This window comes from Cladophialophora immunda (assembly GCF_000835495.1).
Source record: "Cladophialophora immunda strain CBS 83496 unplaced genomic scaffold supercont1.7, whole genome shotgun sequence".
Lineage (NCBI taxonomy): Eukaryota > Fungi > Ascomycota > Eurotiomycetes > Chaetothyriales > Herpotrichiellaceae > Cladophialophora > Cladophialophora immunda.
Window position 1 is genome coordinate 2101453 of NW_015622547.1, and position 16679 is coordinate 2118131.

Sequence of the window (16679 nt, forward strand, 5' to 3'; positions counted from 1 at the left end):
TTCATCGACGACACGCCTCAGAGGTTCACGAGGAGCAGTCGGTGTTGCAGAGGAGGACAGCCCTGCCATGGCGGAACCATTGGTGGACATACCCGGAGATCAATGGCTGATGGGAAGGCTGAGAGGTGGGTCATTCATCTTGGTCAATAATGGTCAGAGTCCAGAGTGAGATGCACTTTACTAGTGCAGCTGAAGCGGAGGTAGAGGCTGAGAGGCCGCAACCAGGACGGTCATCAGTCTCCAAAGGGAAACGGTCAGAAGGCTGGTGAAGCGACGAGGCTGAGATGCGCGGTTGATCTTCGGCCAAACTCGGTCCATTTGGGCGACTTTTTCCTCGCCGCAGTCCATCAATGGCACCAACACTCTTCTTCGAGCGTCTGACTATTGTGCAAATAGAGACCCGTCAATTTCTCTATGCGCAGCATCTGCCAGCTGTCTCGAAGATGGCACCAACAGTTCTGCCTGTCTCCGAGCTTCGCGGGGCATCAACTCTGCCTCCAACATCTCCAACCAGCCCGACACTATCGCCAAACCGCCCGCTCGCGCCCTCTTCATGCGCGCAAACCGTCAACTGCGTCCTTGGCGCAGGCAGACATCCATGAATTCGAACAGCAGGGTGAGGATTTGTCCACCCGACTTCCGGTCCGCGATCTCGTCGACGATGAAACGCATGCTCTGAAGGCTGAGTTGGACAAACTTGATCGCGAACTCGCGGTCATGCGAGAAGGCCCTTTCGGACCCAACAGCGAGTTTATGCGATCTTTCCCCGTCAATGAAAGGCAGGAACTGCTGAAAGCACTAGAAGAAGAGGGTGTCATGCCTCCCGAGGACCTGGATCTGGTCTCCGAGGAAGATTTGGATGAGTTGGCAAAAGAGGAGGAGGGGAGGAAACAAACCACGACGCCGAAGTCGGCCCTCAAGGTCACCCTGAGCATCCCTGTCAGAGACAAGATATACGTCAAGCGGTTCAACACGGCATTGGAATCCGCACAAGAGAAGGACGACGAGAAGGCATACTTTACCCTGTGGAAGTGGTATCTACGGTGCCAGCAACACGTTTCCAACTTTGCCCTGATCCTGCCTGAGGATGTCTGGCATTTCCTCTGGAAGTCACAGAGCACGATCTATTACAGGCCCAGACATCTTCAAATGTTGGGCAAGGATATGATGAAAGCAGACGTGCCACTCGAGGACAAGGAGTGGATTGAATACATTGATGCCCTCCAGGCTACTGGGAACATAGCCGCTGCTGCAGAGGCCTGGGAGGCACAGAGGCCCAGGTTGGGCATCAAAGAGGATCTTGCTGAGCTGTTCTGGATCACCGGTGTCCGGCTCTATGTGCAACTTGGGAAGCCGCAGAAGGCGCAGCGTTTAGCATTCGAATGCTACGACCACACGACAATGATCGATCCCGAAGTCCTTGTCATGGTCATTTCTGCCTGGGCGAAAAGCCAAAGCCCCTCTGCTGCCTCCAGAACGTGGTTTTGCTATCTGGAGCTGCGGAAGAGGCTCGAGGGCAGAGAAGACCAAAAGAAGACGTTAGACGTTCTGGGCCGAGTTAGCAGTGCTCTGCTTGACGCTGGCCGTACTGATCTTGCCCTGTCCGTCTTCAAAGATATGTTCATGCTTACGGCCAAGTCGCCAACCGACTCGTTAAGGGTTTTCAGGGAGCTTAGCAAAGACGCGAGCCAGTCTCAGTCACCGAGTGAAGACCTCGTCAGCCAGATCGGACTCTCTTCGTTGGCCCTCTTTCCTCGCAGTTTTCACAACAAATATTTCTTCGCAGCATGGATTAAATGGCTCCTTGGTGAGGGGAGAACAAACGAGGCTGCTCTCGTCGTTGACCTCATGTATGAGCGTGGCATCAAACCCGATGCTGGACCTTTGAATGGCCTCATAGCAGCTTGGTTTCGTCAAGGCTCGCCAACTGCCCGCGAAAGAGCCGAGGATACTGCATGGGCAATGATACAATCCCGAGTCGAGTTAGTTCAAAAGCGGCTTTTGAAGGCAGACGATACTGGTACTGCAAACTTCGCCTCCACGATCGAGGGCCGCCGAGCCCCTTCCTTTCTTAAGCGGGGGGCGCCAGCTGCAACAGTTGAGACATTTTCCATCTTGCTCCAACACTACACTCGCCGCTCAGATCTGGCCAATGCCGGTCATCTTACCGACGTCATGACTGGTTCGGCTCAGATCAAACCGAATTCGTTCATCATGAACCATTGGTTGTATGCTTCACTTCGATCTGGACAGATCTCAGATGTCTGGAGCAAATATTCGACCTTGAAGCGATCAATATCCCCTGACCTCGAGACGTTCGCGGCACTCTGGGACACAGCCAAGAATTGTTATGCATTCCCTCACCGGCACCAGGGAGGGTTTCCTCAAGCGCGAATGCTCTTCGCGGAGATGCAAGAATGGTTCGGCGGGCTTGACGCCAAGAAGAAACATGCTGCCCAAGCAGATTTCTCTTCTGAACTGTACGAACAGGTCATCCGCTGTTTCTGCCTCTCTTCCGACCCTCAGGGCACGCTCTGCGCGCTCCATGGCCTCCGGGAGTCTTTCAACATGTTCCCGCACGAGGAAATCAGCCGACTGATCATCATGCAGGTGGCTCGCTCTTTCGCATCCGACTTCGTGCCACTCTCGCCCCGCGCTCGCGGCCTGCGGATGAAGAAGAACCTCCAGTACCAGAGCGCGGTAAAGACTCTCACGGAGATCGTGGTCGCGATTGGTGATAAAATGGTGCAAGAGAAGGACGTCGACCCGGAGGCGGTGGAGCAGATTGAAAGTCAGCCTGCTCGGGAGCTCAGGCTCGAGGTCCTCTCTGCTTTTCTCTGCCTCGTCATGGAGAAGAGAATGAAAGGCGCGGCCATGGCAGACGTGGCGCAAGAGATCCTGCGGGTTGCGGAGCAGATGAGGACATCGGTCCCTTCTGAGGCGCTGGTGCAGCGTGACTGGAGCGACGTGGAGGTCTCCTTGTAACAACAACAGCAACAACAATATGATCATTCTGACGCGGGAGAGCCGGGTCAGGTCAGGTTTAGAAGACGGATCAACCATCTCCCATCGGATATATACTGTTGACATCTACGTAATCTGTATCATAGCGCGTATAGAGAGCATGAGCCCCCTCCAACCAGAGAGACCCTTCGCCTGTTCTCCTGAAAAGAGAGCGTTCTTTTTTGGGTTTTGGAACGCGGAAAATGCCTCGATTCATTCCTGCTAATGCAACCCCCTTCCCCCTTTGTAGACTCCAAACTTTCAAGCAAACGACAAAAAGCGTGTAGAGGGGGGAAAAGAAAATCAATATCGTACAATGGCATGGCTTTCCCCGGCTCATTTCTTGCCTTTCTTCTTTTTCTGCTTGCCACCGGTCGACACTTCCGCGGCGGGTGTTTCCACAATGACACCATCCTCATCGCTGCTTGCCGTGGCGGCTTTGGGGGCCGTCTTTGCTGCAGCGGTCGGAGTGGGGACGGTAGCAGGTTTGTCGCTCGCTGGCGCCGCCGCCGCTGCTGCTCCTGCGTCGTCGCCGCCCAGCAGCTCCCGCCTGGCGGTCTCCCGCTGCTTCTCCCACCTCTCCTTCTCCTCCGGCAGGGTCTTCTTGATGGCGTCCAGTTTGTCGCGCAGGATCTGGTTCTGCACCATCTCGTTGGCGCTCTGGAAGATCGAGTGGCCCCAGGTGCCCGGCGTGCCGTTCGGACCCCCGGACCCGCTCAGCGCGTTGGCCTCGGCGACCACGTCCTTCAGCTCGAGCTCGAGCTCCTGCTCCGCGCGCTGCAGCCGCTGGAAGATCTCGTCGCCGACCACGCCCCGCTGCAGCAGCGCCGCCAGCGCGGGCTTCCGCATCCGCACCTCCATGATGCGGCGGATGTCGTCGCACGCCCGGGCCAGGAGCGCCGCGCGCAGCACCGAGTCGGGCACCTTTGTGTTCCCGTCGTCTTGCACGTGGAGCAGGGACAGGTAGATGTTGCGGGTCGTGTGCGGGGGGAAGTACGGCGCCAGCCGCAGTTTCTTCTTCACTTGTCTTTGGCGGTAGAGGTGGGAGAAGGTGGCCATGCTGCCGATCAGGATGGAGAGGTAGGCGATGGGGATGAGCAGGGAGAGTGTGAGGAACTTCATCTTGGCTCAACCTCGTGTGTGACCGCGGAGTATGTGCAGCGTTATGGTAAGGGGCGGGCGTGGTGGTTCCTCTTTAGGTTGTGTTCATGAATTGAAGGCTTCGTTTTGTGGCTCTTAGGTTCGGCCGTGCAAACAAGGTGGATCAGAGCGAGTCGAGGCAGGTAGAGAGCAGTCCTACATGGACTTCCGCAAGCTGGGGGTAGAGGGTATTGGCAGTGTCGGGGAGGTTGGATTGAAACGACACACAAGTCATCTGCGAAGAGGACACTCGTTCAACTTTGAAAACTAGTCGGGCGAGGGACCCTTATCGATAACGGGCGGAAAATCTTGGCAAATGGTTCTCCATGGCCATCCGCCCAGGTCGATCTGAAAAAGAAGCACGGAGAGGCAACCAACTCGTACTCGCAGTCGGCTTGCTGAGTCCCGTATCCAGCGCCACGGGCCAGGTAACGGTTTCCCTAAGGTTCTCTGAGCCAGTCTCGTTCTTATTCAATGGTGAACCAATTTGATGCCACAAGACTGTCACTACCTCGTGTAGACACACCAGCGACCGGAAGGTCACCACGCACCATTATTCGTCTGATGCTGGATAATTTCGGTGGAAAAGAAATCGAGGGCTCATGCAGGAAGCATCGATCATTGGCGCGAACGATAGTGTCGTTGTGCCATGAGGCGAAATGCTGCTTCTTCCCTCAGCGTCCCCGAATTGACTATGATAGGAGAAGTCGGATCGGGGAAACAGAACTGACCAGTCCTTTTCTAGTCCTTGCATGTTTCTTGACCTCCTGGAGCTTTCAGCCTCGCTACTTACATAGCGAGGGCGAGCACAAGACGGCCACAAGCTTCCAGGTTCTTGTACAAAGCTGGTCCCCATAGATTTAAATTATGGATCTCCTTGGCCGGTAAGGCAGAAGTTCCGACGCCGGATTCGCATAATAAGTAGCCCATTCCCACTTCAACAACCACATTATCCAGCCAACTTCTGAACCTCTCCAGAATCCCAAACAAAAAAGAGTGTCAGGACTCGGGATGTCCCGTACCGTTCTCATCACTGGGTGCTCCGACGGCGGCCTCGGAGCTGCCCTCGCCATCGCCTTTCACAAAAATGGCGACCGTGTCATTGCAACCGCCCGAAACCCCGCGAAAATGGCCTCTCTCAAGGCCATGGGTATCGACACTCTACAGCTTGACGTCCTCTCAGAAGACTCGGTCAAAGCAGCAGTTCAGGCCACTTCCCAATTGACAGACAATTCGCTCGACGTACTAGTCAACAATGCAGGAAAAGGCTACAGCACTCCACTGATGGACGCCTCGATATCTGAAGTCTCCGGGCTGTTTGAATTGAATACTACATCCGCCCTCCGAGTTACTCAGCTCTTCTTCCCTCTGCTACGAAATGCCAAGGATGGCGCCTTGATCGTGAATAATACTTCATGCGCCGGCGTCATGCCCGTGCCTCTTCAAGGCCCCTACAGTGCCACCAAGGCGGCCCTCGCGTCCTTGACCGAGGTGTTACGACAGGAGCTACAACCCTTCAATATCAAAGTTGTTGATTTGAAGACTGGCACTGTGAAGTCGAATTTCTTTGCCAATGCTTCGTCGTCAGGAGGCCCCGCAGAAGGCAGTTTGAGACTACCCGAAGACTCGCTCTATCTGCCTGGGAGAGAACAGGTTGAGAAATTTATGCGGACGGACATCGACATCACTGAAATGCCGGCGGATGAGTGGGCTTCGAAGGTTGTCCGGGACTTGTCGAAGCGAAACCCTCCTGCGCATATATGGCGCGGAGGCAATGCGTTCCAAGTATGGCTGGCGTCCTTTTTGCCTGTGGGGATGCTCGACTCGGCACTGAAGAAGATGACGGGATTAGATGTCGTGGAGCGCTACTACCGTGATTCGAGGGCCCAGAAGACGAAATAGACGAACGACGCAACACATCGATCTCATGCACCAGTGGCACTACATCGGGTTCTTTGCAGATCCGTCGCAAGTGCTTTTCGCGGAGGGTTCGTCCGACGATCTAGGTCGGAAACTGTCTGAGCACTGTTCATGTCATTATAATATCAGGGAAGGTGAAGATAGAGAAGTACGCTAGAGGCTATTGAGTGGTTGGGCAATCAATAGCAGCAATGCCTGCACGGTAGAAAAGGGTCTTTATAGATGACAAGTAGAGAAGATAGATCGACCGTGGTACTGCTCTCTTATCGCAGTTAACGGACTGAGAGTATCACGGGGAAGTATAGCCGACCAGACGTTCCGTATGCTAAGTATCGTCGTTTGATGCAGAGAGGGCTGATTGTAGGAGAGCCTCGGAGAGGTGGGTAACTCAGCCTTGTCGCTCGGCACACCTTCCCCGCAATTTAAAGATCGAAACTTTTTTGACTGCGGCAACTCGATCTCATGAGGCCCAGTGCGTAACCTTCTCCAGGCAAATCGGAAATGGCGCCGTCGCAGCTCAAGCAGTTGAAAGCGTCCCTGCATGAGAGCGGCGTCCTTGGTCCCCAGAAGTCCAAGAAACAGCGAAAACTGACCTCCAAAGATGCGCAGAAGCGGGCACAGCGTAATGCCGCACTCGAGGGCATTCGCGAACGATTCAATCCCTTCGAGGTCAAGGCACCTGCCCGAAAAGCAAAATATGAGTTTGTGAATGGCAAGAATGCCAAACCCCTCATTGGCCGGCCGGGCGTCACCCGCGGCTTGGGCGAAGAACGGCGGCGAGAGACGTTATTGAAAGAGATGCAAAGCCGCAACAAGGTGGGCGGGCTGCTTGATCGACGGTTCGGGGAGAATGACCCTACGATGACTCCCGAGGAAAGAGCAGCCGAGCGATTTGCCCGTCAGAACGAGCGCAAGATGAAGAAGAGTTCTATGTTCAACCTTGAGGACGATAGCGAGGAGGAGATGACGCTCACGCATGGTGGAAGATCACTTGACTTTGGGGACGTTGTCGAAGATGATTTCGATGAGCCCGATGCGAATGGCTCGGATAGTGTAGACGGAGATTTTGACCAGGATGACAGGCCTCGGAAAAAGCTGCGCCTCGCCGAGACCGACGACGTCGATCCCGAAGACGAGGATGACCAAGATCTTCCCCAGAGGAAAAAGACGAAGAATGAGGTCATGAAAGAGATCATTGCAAAGTCAAAAATGTACAAAGCCGAGCGTCAAGCTGCAAAGGCAGACGACGACGATCTTCGGGCGGAGCTGGACAAAGGCATGGCCGAGTTCTACGAGGCGGTTCGAGGGCAAAAGGTGCCGGAGAAGGAAATTCTACCTACGTCAACTTCAAATGCTGAGCCGCACATGGATCCTTCTCGCGCTGCAATGCTGGCAGGGAAGAGCAGAGAAGAGGCAGAAAAGGAATACGAGTCCAATCTTCGACAATTGAAATTGGAGGCTCGTTCGAAACCCAGTGTACGGACCAAAACTGACGAAGAGAGAGCTGCTGAGGAGGCTGCTAGACTCGAAGAGCTTGAGCGCAAGAGGATTCGCAGGATGAAGGGCGAAGCAGAAAGCTCAGAAGATGAAGAGGAAGAGGAAGAGGAGCTAGGGCCGGATGACGATGCCGATGCCGATGTTGATGACGCAGAAGTATTTGGTCTGAGTGCTCCTGAGTTCGATACCCTGCCGAGGAAAGAACTCGATGTTGAAGACGAAGACGAATTCCTTCTTGATGACGACCTAATTGCTTCGGAGTCAGACCCTGAGATGGCAAGCGAACAAGACTCCGAGGAATCCGAGTCCGAAAACGACGTCGAGGACGATGGTGATGACGATTTCATCAACGGGCTGGTCTTGCCACGAGAGTCTTTGAGTACACCGAAAACAGTCACAAAGACTCCAGCCAGCAACAACCTAGCTTACACTTTTCCGTGCCCTCAGACGCATGAGGCTTTTCTGGAAGTGGTTAAGGACTCTGAAGTCGCCGACTTGCCCACGATCGTGCAAAGAATACGCGCACTCTACCACAAAGGTCTCGCCGAGGGCAATCAGCAAAAGCTTGACACGTTCGCTGACGTGCTGACCCTACACATTGCGTTCCTTGGGGACACAGACAGCAACGTCCCATTTTCCGTTCTCGAGAGCCTCCTTCGACACCTACATTCAATGGCAAAATCGTCGCCGGAATCTGTTGGCGCCGCTTTCCGCAGACATCTCCAAAACATTGCGGACGAGAGACCGCTCCAGCTGTCTCCTGGGGATCTTGTTATTCTCACGGGTGTCTCGACCATCTTCCCAACTTCAGATCATTTCCACTCTGTAGTAACGCCTGCCACTCTCACCATTGGACGGTACCTCGGGCAAAGCTCGATACAATCTCTAAAGGACCTCAGTATAGGGGCTTACTGTTGTTCGCTTGCCCTTCGATACCAGCGGCTCGCAAAACGATATGTTCCGGAAGTCGTCACTTATATTACCAACGCTTTGGCCACCCTTTCACCAGTACCACTACCGGAACAAGATAAGGATGGTAATTCGTTGAATGTCCCCATCAGATTGCCCGCGACCCCGCTGCGGGTGAGATCGACTCCTGCGACTGCTTCGGTCAAGCTATCGTTCAAAGATTTCATCTTGAATCGAAGCCAGCAGGATGAGCCTTCACAAAGCGCTTCTCTTCTGGATGCCTTTATCCGCCTAACCACGCAAGCTGCCTCACTCTGGAGCCACAAGTCCGCATTCCCTGAACTTGTTCAGCCTTTCGTCTACGCACTTACACACTTGTCCCATCAACGCAAAACGTTACCTCCACAAAGCCTCACGCTAAACAACACCAGTCTCTCCGCCCTTCTCGCCCTTCAGTCGGCGTCGGTCAAATCACGACGTCCCCTTCTCCTACACAACCATCGCCCACTCGCCATAAAAGCCTCCCTGCCTTCGTTTATCGAGAATTACAACCCCGACCGTCACTATGACCCAGACCGCCAACGCGCTGAGCTCTCCAAATTGAAAGCTGAGCATAAGAAGGAGAGGAAGGGAGCAATGAGAGAACTTCGGAAGGACGCCAACTTCATCGCAAGACAACAGTTGCAGGAGAAGAAGAGGAGAGATGAAGAGTACGAAAGGAAGTACAAAAGGTTGGTGGCAGAGATTCAAGGGGAGGAAGGACATGAAGCAAAAGCTTATGAGAGGGAGAGGAGGAAGAGAAAGGGGAAATTCTAGGGAGCCCGGAGATGGCAAATCAGTGTCTTTTCTCTATATTGCTCGGCGATTCGCAAGGAAAAGCGCGATAGCTTGATAAGCCCGTTTGCCTTTCGTCGGCTGTGTTTGAAGACACCACAATTAGCTCGCAAACAGTCTTTAGCCTACAATACCGGTAAGCTTTCGATTGGAACCTGGATTGGCTTGATATCAACCTTGTCGTGAAGCCTACCGGTAGTCATTGATAATAGTCGCCTCCTCCACCCATTGGCCGAAAAAGAAGACCTTTTCGACGCCATGCCAACCCGAATATATGAACGTCTTCCAGTCAATCTCTGAATGTCGCAAATCATGATATGTTTGTATCGCCGACATCCGGTTTCAGATGCACGAGTCCGTGCTGTCTCGGCGGACTACAAAAGGGGTGCGTCCACGCTGCCATTGCGCACTCGATTAACACGCCAACACCAGATGCTTTATGGTAAATATTCATCGACAGGTATGGATCGTCATGCCAAGCGGGACGCAAGGAGCCGCTTCGAGGGAATTATACTCTCGGCAGCATCTCATCGTGATAATGGATTGATGCACGGAATTGAGGGCCACTCCCTTTCCTATTAATGGCGTGAAATATGCCAGGAAAAGACAACAACAAAACCGCGAACTTGAGCTACGGACTTTCCTTGAGATGAACCAGGGCTTGGAGGAATCAATGGCGGTGTGGACATTCCACCTTCAAGATGACTGAGGATGGCTCTTTCCTCATATCACTGGCTTACCTCTCCCCGATGGTCGATATGATCAGCAGCTCGCCTCTTGAGTTCTACGTGTCCATTGCATTCAGGGAGCCATGAAGGGTACAATGCGACAGGACACTGGACAGCAGAGAAAAGAGCTGGATCTATTTCCACAATCAAACCCGGGAGACGGTGACAGTGCCTCAGAGCAAAAGCAGGCATCCGACGATGCTCCAGCTGACCACAATGTGCGCTGTCCAGATGGCACTGTTCATTGCTCTGCCTCCATCACGCGATTTCCTAGTCTCAACAAGAGCATTGACAGGAGCGACCAGTCCAGCAGCACTCTGGCAGAAAAGGACGAAGAACATGGCCAACCTTCAAAAGACCCCGAGGAGATCTATAGTCTTCGCCCTACGTCGACGGCCGGCTTCTTTGACCCTTGCCTTTCGCAGACCCGGAGAGCTGTTTTTCTGAAGTATTCGTGGACCCGTGTGTTTCTCCGACATTCATGTTAACTGCCGTTCGCTAACTTTGATCAGTCACCCTGCTTTGCGGCTTCGTCCTTGGAGTCCTCTCAATATACTGGGGAGTCCTTTTCAGGGTGCGCGAGAACCTTCGCTCTGCCACTATCGCTGTGGTTGACTTTGACGCAACGTCGCCTCCTTACGAGACCGTCGAGCCAATTGTCGGACGTTTCGTTCAAGCCGCAATCGTACACGAACGTGTCTCACAGAGATATCCGTTGGGCTACGAGTTCCTGGATCCTCGAACATTCGGGTACGATCCTGTTGCAGTACGCCTAGCAGTCCACGAAGAGAAATACTGGGGAGCGATCATCGTCAACAACAATGCTACCGCGCTGTTGAGACTAGCTGTTGAGAACGGAAACACATCCTACGACCCGTTTGGTGCCGGAGCGGTTGTCGTCAACCAGGCCCGAGATATCGAATCCTATAACCAATATATCACACCGGTGTTGACTCGTCTTGCCTCGGATATCAGCTTTGCTTTCGGCCGCAACTGGACGCAGTCTGTGCTCAAAAACGACACGCTCGCAAAAGGCATATACTGTAATGCTCCTCAAGCTTTATCTCCCGGCGTTGGCTTCAGTATATTCAACTTGCGACCATCTGGTGAGCCCACATTTCTTCTGAAGCCCATCATTCATTACAGCCATTGACATCCTCTTTAGATCCTCCAACAGCGATTCCTGCAGTTAGCATTGGCCTCATTTACCTCATAATCATTGCCTTCTCTTTCGGATTTTTGGTCTCAACACACATGAAATTTGTCCTCGAGCAACCCTCGAACATCCATCCACCGTTGAATTTCATATACCTGGTCATCTGGCGCTACCTCTCGACGGTCACAGCCTACTTCTTCCTTTCCTTCTGCTACAGTCTCGTGAGCCTGGCATTCCAAATACCTTTCTCAGAGAGGCCGCCGCCTGGCCAGAGCAGCTGGCTCCAGACCAATGTAGCCAACAACGCCAATCATTTCGGCCGCGCTACCTTTGTCGTCTATTGGATGCTGAATTGGCTAGGCATGACTGCTTTAGGTCTTGCGTGCGAGAACGTGGCAATGGTAGTTGGCCAACCTTGGACGGCACTGTGGCTCATCTTCTGGGTCATCACTAACGTATCAACTGGGTTTTACGCACTAGAATTGGCGCCTGGGTTCTTCAAGTGGGGATACGCATGGCCATTGAGGCAGGTCGTCTATGCAAGCCGGACGCTGTTGTTCGACACCCATGATCAACTTGGGTTGAATTTTGGCATTCTGGGCGCTTGGATCGGCCTTGCGACAGTTCTTTTCCCATGCTGTTGCTGGATTATGAGGTGGAAGGGGATGAAAACAAAAGGGAGTCTGTGTTGACGGGCTTGGAACTTCTGGGTAGTGGTAGTGGGTTGGCATAACATCAAATCCTGGTAGAAATATAAATATTTTTCGGGAGTCCACGACTGCATTGTGGCAGATTACCCCATGAGAATATCTGAACAATCTGCAAAAAGAGAGTGATCCTGGCGAGACTTGAACTCGCGACTTTCGCATTCCTCGAAAGAAGTCATAATGGATGCTACAGGAGCATACAATATAAGAACGACACGCTAACCACTGCGTCACAGGCTTGAGAATAGTTAGCGTTGAGCGCCAACTCTGCAACTGGTGGTGGTCAAAACTCACATCATTGATAAAAGCGTCCAGAGAGTGAGGCCATTTTCGGGACAATTTCAAGACCAAATTTGGAGGGGTTTGGAATATAAACTAAGGGTTTTGTGCACGTGATTATGACGTCTAACCTCCATTCTCGCATTGCCTGCGACAACAGCAGATCCTCTCCATACCCTGCAGCTGTGCAGGCAGTTTCTCCCAACTTGCGCAGTTGAGCCTTGAATGATTCAGGATCCCGACGGTAAGAAGCATTCGGACAGCGGCATTTTTATTTTTACCTATCTCTATTTCCTCTCCCGGTAGGGTTCTCGCGCCTTCTGCATCCACAGCTCAAGGGATTCGTTACAGCAGATCAATTTTCGCGTAGGATATTGACCGTGCGCAGATCTGCTTCGCCGCCTCACTGCGTCGAAATCGCACAATTTGCTATCCCAGATCTCAAGATGGGCTCACCGCCCGTCCCCGAGGCCACGAGCGATGACGAGGACGACTACATGAACATGACCTTCGAAGACACGGCGTCCTCCCAGAAGAACGAAACCCTGACACAGCGGAAAAAGCGTCTCGCCCGCGAGGCCGAGATCAAAGGCCGACCCAAGTCCAAGGCTGAACTCGCGCAGGAAGAACGGAAGAAGCGGGACTCGGCGCTGAGCACGACCACACTGGATACAAGCAACAAGGGATTCAAGATGATGGCAGCGCTCGGCTACAAGCCCGGGAACGCCCTGGGCGCATCCCGGCCCACTACCGATGGGGGGAAAGATGACCGTCTGCTCGAGCCGATCGGCCTGGAAATGCGAGACTCCCGGTCCGGGATCGGGGCCGACGCGGAAAAGAAGCGCAAGTTTAGAGAGGAGGTGGAGGCGCAGCAAGAAGCAGACAAGAAGCGCAAGGTCGAGGCCGGCGAATTCCGGGAAAGGCAGCAGAAAGAGCGCGAGGAGAAGAAAATGGAAGGTCAAATCTGGGCGGCGATGAAGGTTTGCGAGAGGCTGGACGAGGAGGACGAGGCAGAGCAGTCCGCCGATACCGCAGAACCACGGAGGTCGAAGCCGCTGAAGAGCGTGGATGTCTTGTGGCGCACTCTCGTCAAACAGAGGGCCATAAATGAACGTGATCGAAGGATGAGGTATGACCTCTATCAGTCGCTGTCGAGGCGGCCTGATTACATTGATCCGGATGAAGAAAAAGAGGATCAAATGGCAATGGGGAGGAAAGCGGAAGTGGAAGAGGTCGACGTCGATCTCGACGAGGAAGACGAAGAGCTCAATGAGTTCGAGGCCCTCGAGGTGCCGGAGAAGCTGGCAAAGCTCGTGGCATATCTTCGAGAGAGGTGGAACTATTGCTTCTGGTGCAAATACAGATACCCAGACGAAAAGATGGAAGGCTGCCCGGGCACGACGGAGATAGATCATGACTGAGCATAGGTGGCCCAGTGCTCATGACAGATGTATAACCAATTAATATCACTTCGTCGGCCGCTTACTCTGTGTTATTCTGCTGTAACATGACCCGTGTATCATGCCCTTGTCCATTTTGCTGGCTGGATAATTCGCCGAACATGAGCCGGGCGAGGGACTTCAGCCTTGCCTCGACACGTTCGGAGGTTCCTCGTTCATCCTTGAATCTTCCTCAATGTATCACCAGCCATGTCGTTCTTCAGCTCGAATCGCTTCTTGTTAACCGTCCTGGTTGTAGGCTTGGGAACAGCCTGCGTGACGGTCCCCGTTCTTCTCAAAAGAGTCAAAGACGCAGCGAGGGCGCCACCGCCCGATCCACCACCCCCAGCCAAGCGCCTCCAAAAGGATTCCGAAAACTCGCTCAAGCTCGAGACGTTGCGCACCCTCGCAGACGGGTATAGCTATGATCTGCGCACCTCCGCCATCAAGATCGTCGCCAGCCGCACCGTGAGAACCCGGACCAGGGACCTCTTGTTGCGCGATCTGGCCAGCGAGGACGACAGCCGGCGCGAGAATGCCATTAATGCTCTACACATGCTCCTCACCCACTCGGCCCTCAGCGAGACCATCTGCGGCCACTTCCGAGACCCCAAGGCCGTCAAGGCCATTGTTCATGGTCTGATCAACGTGCTGCCCCAGCATGAAGTCAATGTCAAGCAAGCGAGCAACGGCGAGTCGCCCTTCCAGACTAGAGAGAAGAAACCGCCGCTGCCACCATCGCCTATCCGCCCTGCTCGCCGCCCCTCGCAAGAAGCGCAGTTGCTCGAGATCTTCACCATTGTGGTGCACGGCCTCTCGCGGCGTGACATTAAGTATCCGTCCATCATGGACGCCGCCTTGGACGCCGGGTTGGTCAGCAAATGGCTGACGAATTACCCCTTCCCCTGTGGGGAGCCGGAGAACTACATGTTCAATTTCCATCGAGAAGATGTGGCGAGGTTGTTTGACCGTATGGCTTGGCTTTCGGATGATCCTGTCATGGGGGACGTTATCCTGGCGGTGATGCAGTATCCCCGTGCGAGAAGACAGATGCGTGAATGGGGCTTGAGCGCAAGCAGTTACAAAGAGAATATGTTTACAGGTCGCAGCGATCAGGGATCGTGGAACCAGGGCTGGGGATATCCCGGCTGGCAGGACGAGGACGAAGATGCCGACGAAGACAACGATGTGAGAATGGTCAATGGCGAGTCCACGGCAGGGGTGATTCTCGGAGACCCTGCCCTTGCTGGAGACAACATGACCCTTTGGGACGAGCCTGCACGATCGACGACTACGCGGGCCGCCGCAAGACTCAGGTCGGCTGAGAGAAGTCAGGAAGAAGAGCATTTGAGACGGCGGCATCGGGAAGCCATCGTCGTTGCTGAGCGAGGTACGCCGCTGAGCAGGGAAAACATCTTGCAGAGGGCTAATAGCGAGATTCTGCAACCCATGAACGGGGTCAGCGAGGTCGAAGGGGAGTTGAACGGTCTGCTGAACCTGTCCGAGTCCTCCGCGGAAGCCCAGCACGAGGAAGAGGCTTCCGATCACCCTTCGTGTACCGACACGGCCGACGACGTCCCAGACTCGGATTCTGCCTCCGAGGGTCAGGCGTCAAAGGACGAGACGCCGGTGGAACAAGAAGAACAGGAGGACGAGGAGGAAACGAGTCGCGCTCACAAGAGGCACCGTGAGATCGAACAATTAATCGAGGAAGACCCGGAGATACAGGGCACGAACGAGGTGAGATCTCAGTCCACTGCTTCGAGCGAGGAACTCGTGGTCGCGATCCCACCCGCTGCCAGCTCTACGATGGAGGATGATGCGAAAGAGCAGGAAGACTCGTCATCACTGACTGAAGAATGAGGGGTCGGCAAAGACCAGATTGTACCACTATTGACACAGTAATGTATCTGCTTGATATTCACATAGCGAGGCGTTAAAAGAGGGCATTCTTGCTGGGCAAAATGATGACACAGTTGCGAGGGTGCACATCTAAATCTTGTTCAAATACGGCGTCACCTCCACTCTGGAGGGTTCATGTCAGGAGCCGTCGTTTCATTTTTGCCGCTTTCGACTATTGGGTCATGCAAAAGATGCCTCGAACCATTCGATCCTCGCAATCCCCTTTTCTTTCATCAGCACCCTGTCTACCGTGATCCCATGCAATCCGGGTGACGAAAATCCATCGCTGACTCCCCAGCATTTCAGGCGTGCGAAAACATCTCCCACGTAGCAATGGCTTTCCCCCAATACCCTCTTCTCTCCCCAAGGTCCAGCACCTACTTCAACGGAATGAACCGCGAAGAGTGCGTGGCACCGATACCGGGTCGACCGTGCTTGACGGGCTTGTAACTGATCGAGAACTCGCCCAAGTAGTGGCCGACCATCTCGGGCTTGATTTCCACCTGGTTGAACTCCTTGCCGCTGTAGATGCCGATGACGCTGCCAATCATCTCGGGCACGATGATCATGTCCCGCAGATGGGTCTTGACCAGGTCGGGCTTCTCGTTGGGTTTGGCGTTCTGCTTGGCCTTGCGCAGCTTCTTGATCAGGCCCATCGGGCGGCGCTTCAGGCCGCGGTTGAATCGGCGGCGGGCGCGGGCGTGGAGGATTGTGAGCAGCTCGTTGGAGGGGATGTCGAGCAGTCTGCAAAAAGAGAGTAATGTCCGTTAGCCCCCTTCTCATTCTGCCTTTGTTCACTCTGCCTGTCTCTCTCTCTCTCTCTCTCTCTCTCTCTCTCCAAATGATGGGCGGATGATGTCTCCAGGAGGAAAACGTACTGGTCGAGATCAATGCCTCTGTAGGAAAACTTTCTGAACGTTCTCTTCTTCTTGAGCTCGGCGGCCTCCTCGGCATTCTGTCCAACAAGATCAATTAGCAACCCATCATCCAAGTGATTATTGGCAGGTCGTTGTAGAACGTACGTATTCGGTGTCGGCCATGATTGCGGTCGAAGGGGGTACTGCGCGTTCGCTTTTCGATGGAGACTGTCGAAAAGCGAGGAGTTGTTGCAGTTGGCAATGATAATTGTAGAGACGATTGCAGCCAAGAGCCCGGGTGCGAAGTG

General features: G+C 53.9%; 8 protein-coding genes and 1 non-coding gene across 10 annotated transcripts; 6 read left to right on the plus strand and 3 right to left on the minus strand.

Annotated features, from left to right (window-relative positions):
- The first annotated feature begins 367 nt into the window (after positions 1–367).
- Positions 368–3209, plus strand: PV07_11473 (uncharacterized protein). Its single transcript, XM_016398916.1, has one exon. The coding sequence runs from the start codon at positions 415–417 to the stop codon at positions 2983–2985; it is 2571 nt and encodes an 856-aa protein (XP_016243478.1). The 5' UTR covers positions 368–414; the 3' UTR covers positions 2986–3209.
- On the minus strand, positions 2991–4386 carry PV07_11474 (uncharacterized protein). Its single transcript, XM_016398917.1, has one exon. The coding sequence runs from the start codon at positions 4123–4125 to the stop codon at positions 3340–3342; it is 786 nt and encodes a 261-aa protein (XP_016243479.1). The 5' UTR covers positions 4126–4386; the 3' UTR covers positions 2991–3339.
- Positions 4387–5070: 684 nt separating this feature from the next.
- Positions 5071–6393, plus strand: PV07_11475 (uncharacterized protein). The gene has a single exon (XM_016398918.1). The coding sequence runs from the start codon at positions 5155–5157 to the stop codon at positions 6043–6045; it is 891 nt and encodes a 296-aa protein (XP_016243480.1). The 5' UTR covers positions 5071–5154; the 3' UTR covers positions 6046–6393.
- A 151-nt stretch (positions 6394–6544) lies between these two features.
- On the plus strand, positions 6545–9579 carry PV07_11476 (uncharacterized protein). The gene has a single exon (XM_016398919.1). The coding sequence runs from the start codon at positions 6565–6567 to the stop codon at positions 9283–9285; it is 2721 nt and encodes a 906-aa protein (XP_016243481.1). The 5' UTR covers positions 6545–6564; the 3' UTR covers positions 9286–9579.
- Positions 9580–10114: 535 nt separating this feature from the next.
- On the plus strand, positions 10115–11879 carry PV07_11477 (uncharacterized protein; the record flags this gene model as incomplete). The annotated part of the gene is made up of 3 exons (XM_016398920.1): positions 10115–10493; positions 10544–11137; positions 11221–11879. 3 exons carry the CDS (start codon positions 10115–10117, stop codon positions 11877–11879), a joined length of 1632 nt encoding a protein of 543 aa, XP_016243482.1.
- A 141-nt stretch (positions 11880–12020) lies between these two features.
- Positions 12021–12134, minus strand: PV07_11478. The gene has a single exon. It is a non-coding gene; the product is annotated as a tRNA-Ile (tRNA).
- A 229-nt stretch (positions 12135–12363) lies between these two features.
- Positions 12364–13649, plus strand: PV07_11479. 2 transcript variants are annotated; one of them, XM_016398921.1, is made up of 2 exons: positions 12364–12475; positions 12562–13649. In XM_016398921.1, the coding sequence occupies exons 1-2, from the start codon at positions 12399–12401 to the stop codon at positions 13592–13594; spliced, it is 1110 nt and encodes a 369-aa protein (XP_016243483.1). In that variant the 5' UTR covers positions 12364–12398; the 3' UTR covers positions 13595–13649. The 2 variants fall into 2 exon arrangements, with proteins under 2 accessions (XP_016243483.1, XP_016243484.1); XM_016398922.1 differs by having other exon boundaries at positions 12364–12417.
- A 154-nt stretch (positions 13650–13803) lies between these two features.
- Positions 13804–15602, plus strand: PV07_11480 (uncharacterized protein). Its single transcript, XM_016398923.1, has one exon. It carries the CDS (start codon positions 13823–13825, stop codon positions 15473–15475), a length of 1653 nt encoding a protein of 550 aa, XP_016243485.1. The 5' UTR covers positions 13804–13822; the 3' UTR covers positions 15476–15602.
- PV07_11481 (40S ribosomal protein S15) lies at positions 15455–16650 on the minus strand. The gene is made up of 3 exons (XM_016398924.1): positions 16537–16650; positions 16393–16469; positions 15455–16258 (listed from the first exon to the last, which is right to left on the minus strand). Exons 1-3 carry the CDS (start codon positions 16552–16554, stop codon positions 15892–15894), a joined length of 462 nt encoding a protein of 153 aa, XP_016243486.1. The 5' UTR covers positions 16555–16650; the 3' UTR covers positions 15455–15891.
- Positions 16651–16679: the final 29 nt, after the last annotated feature.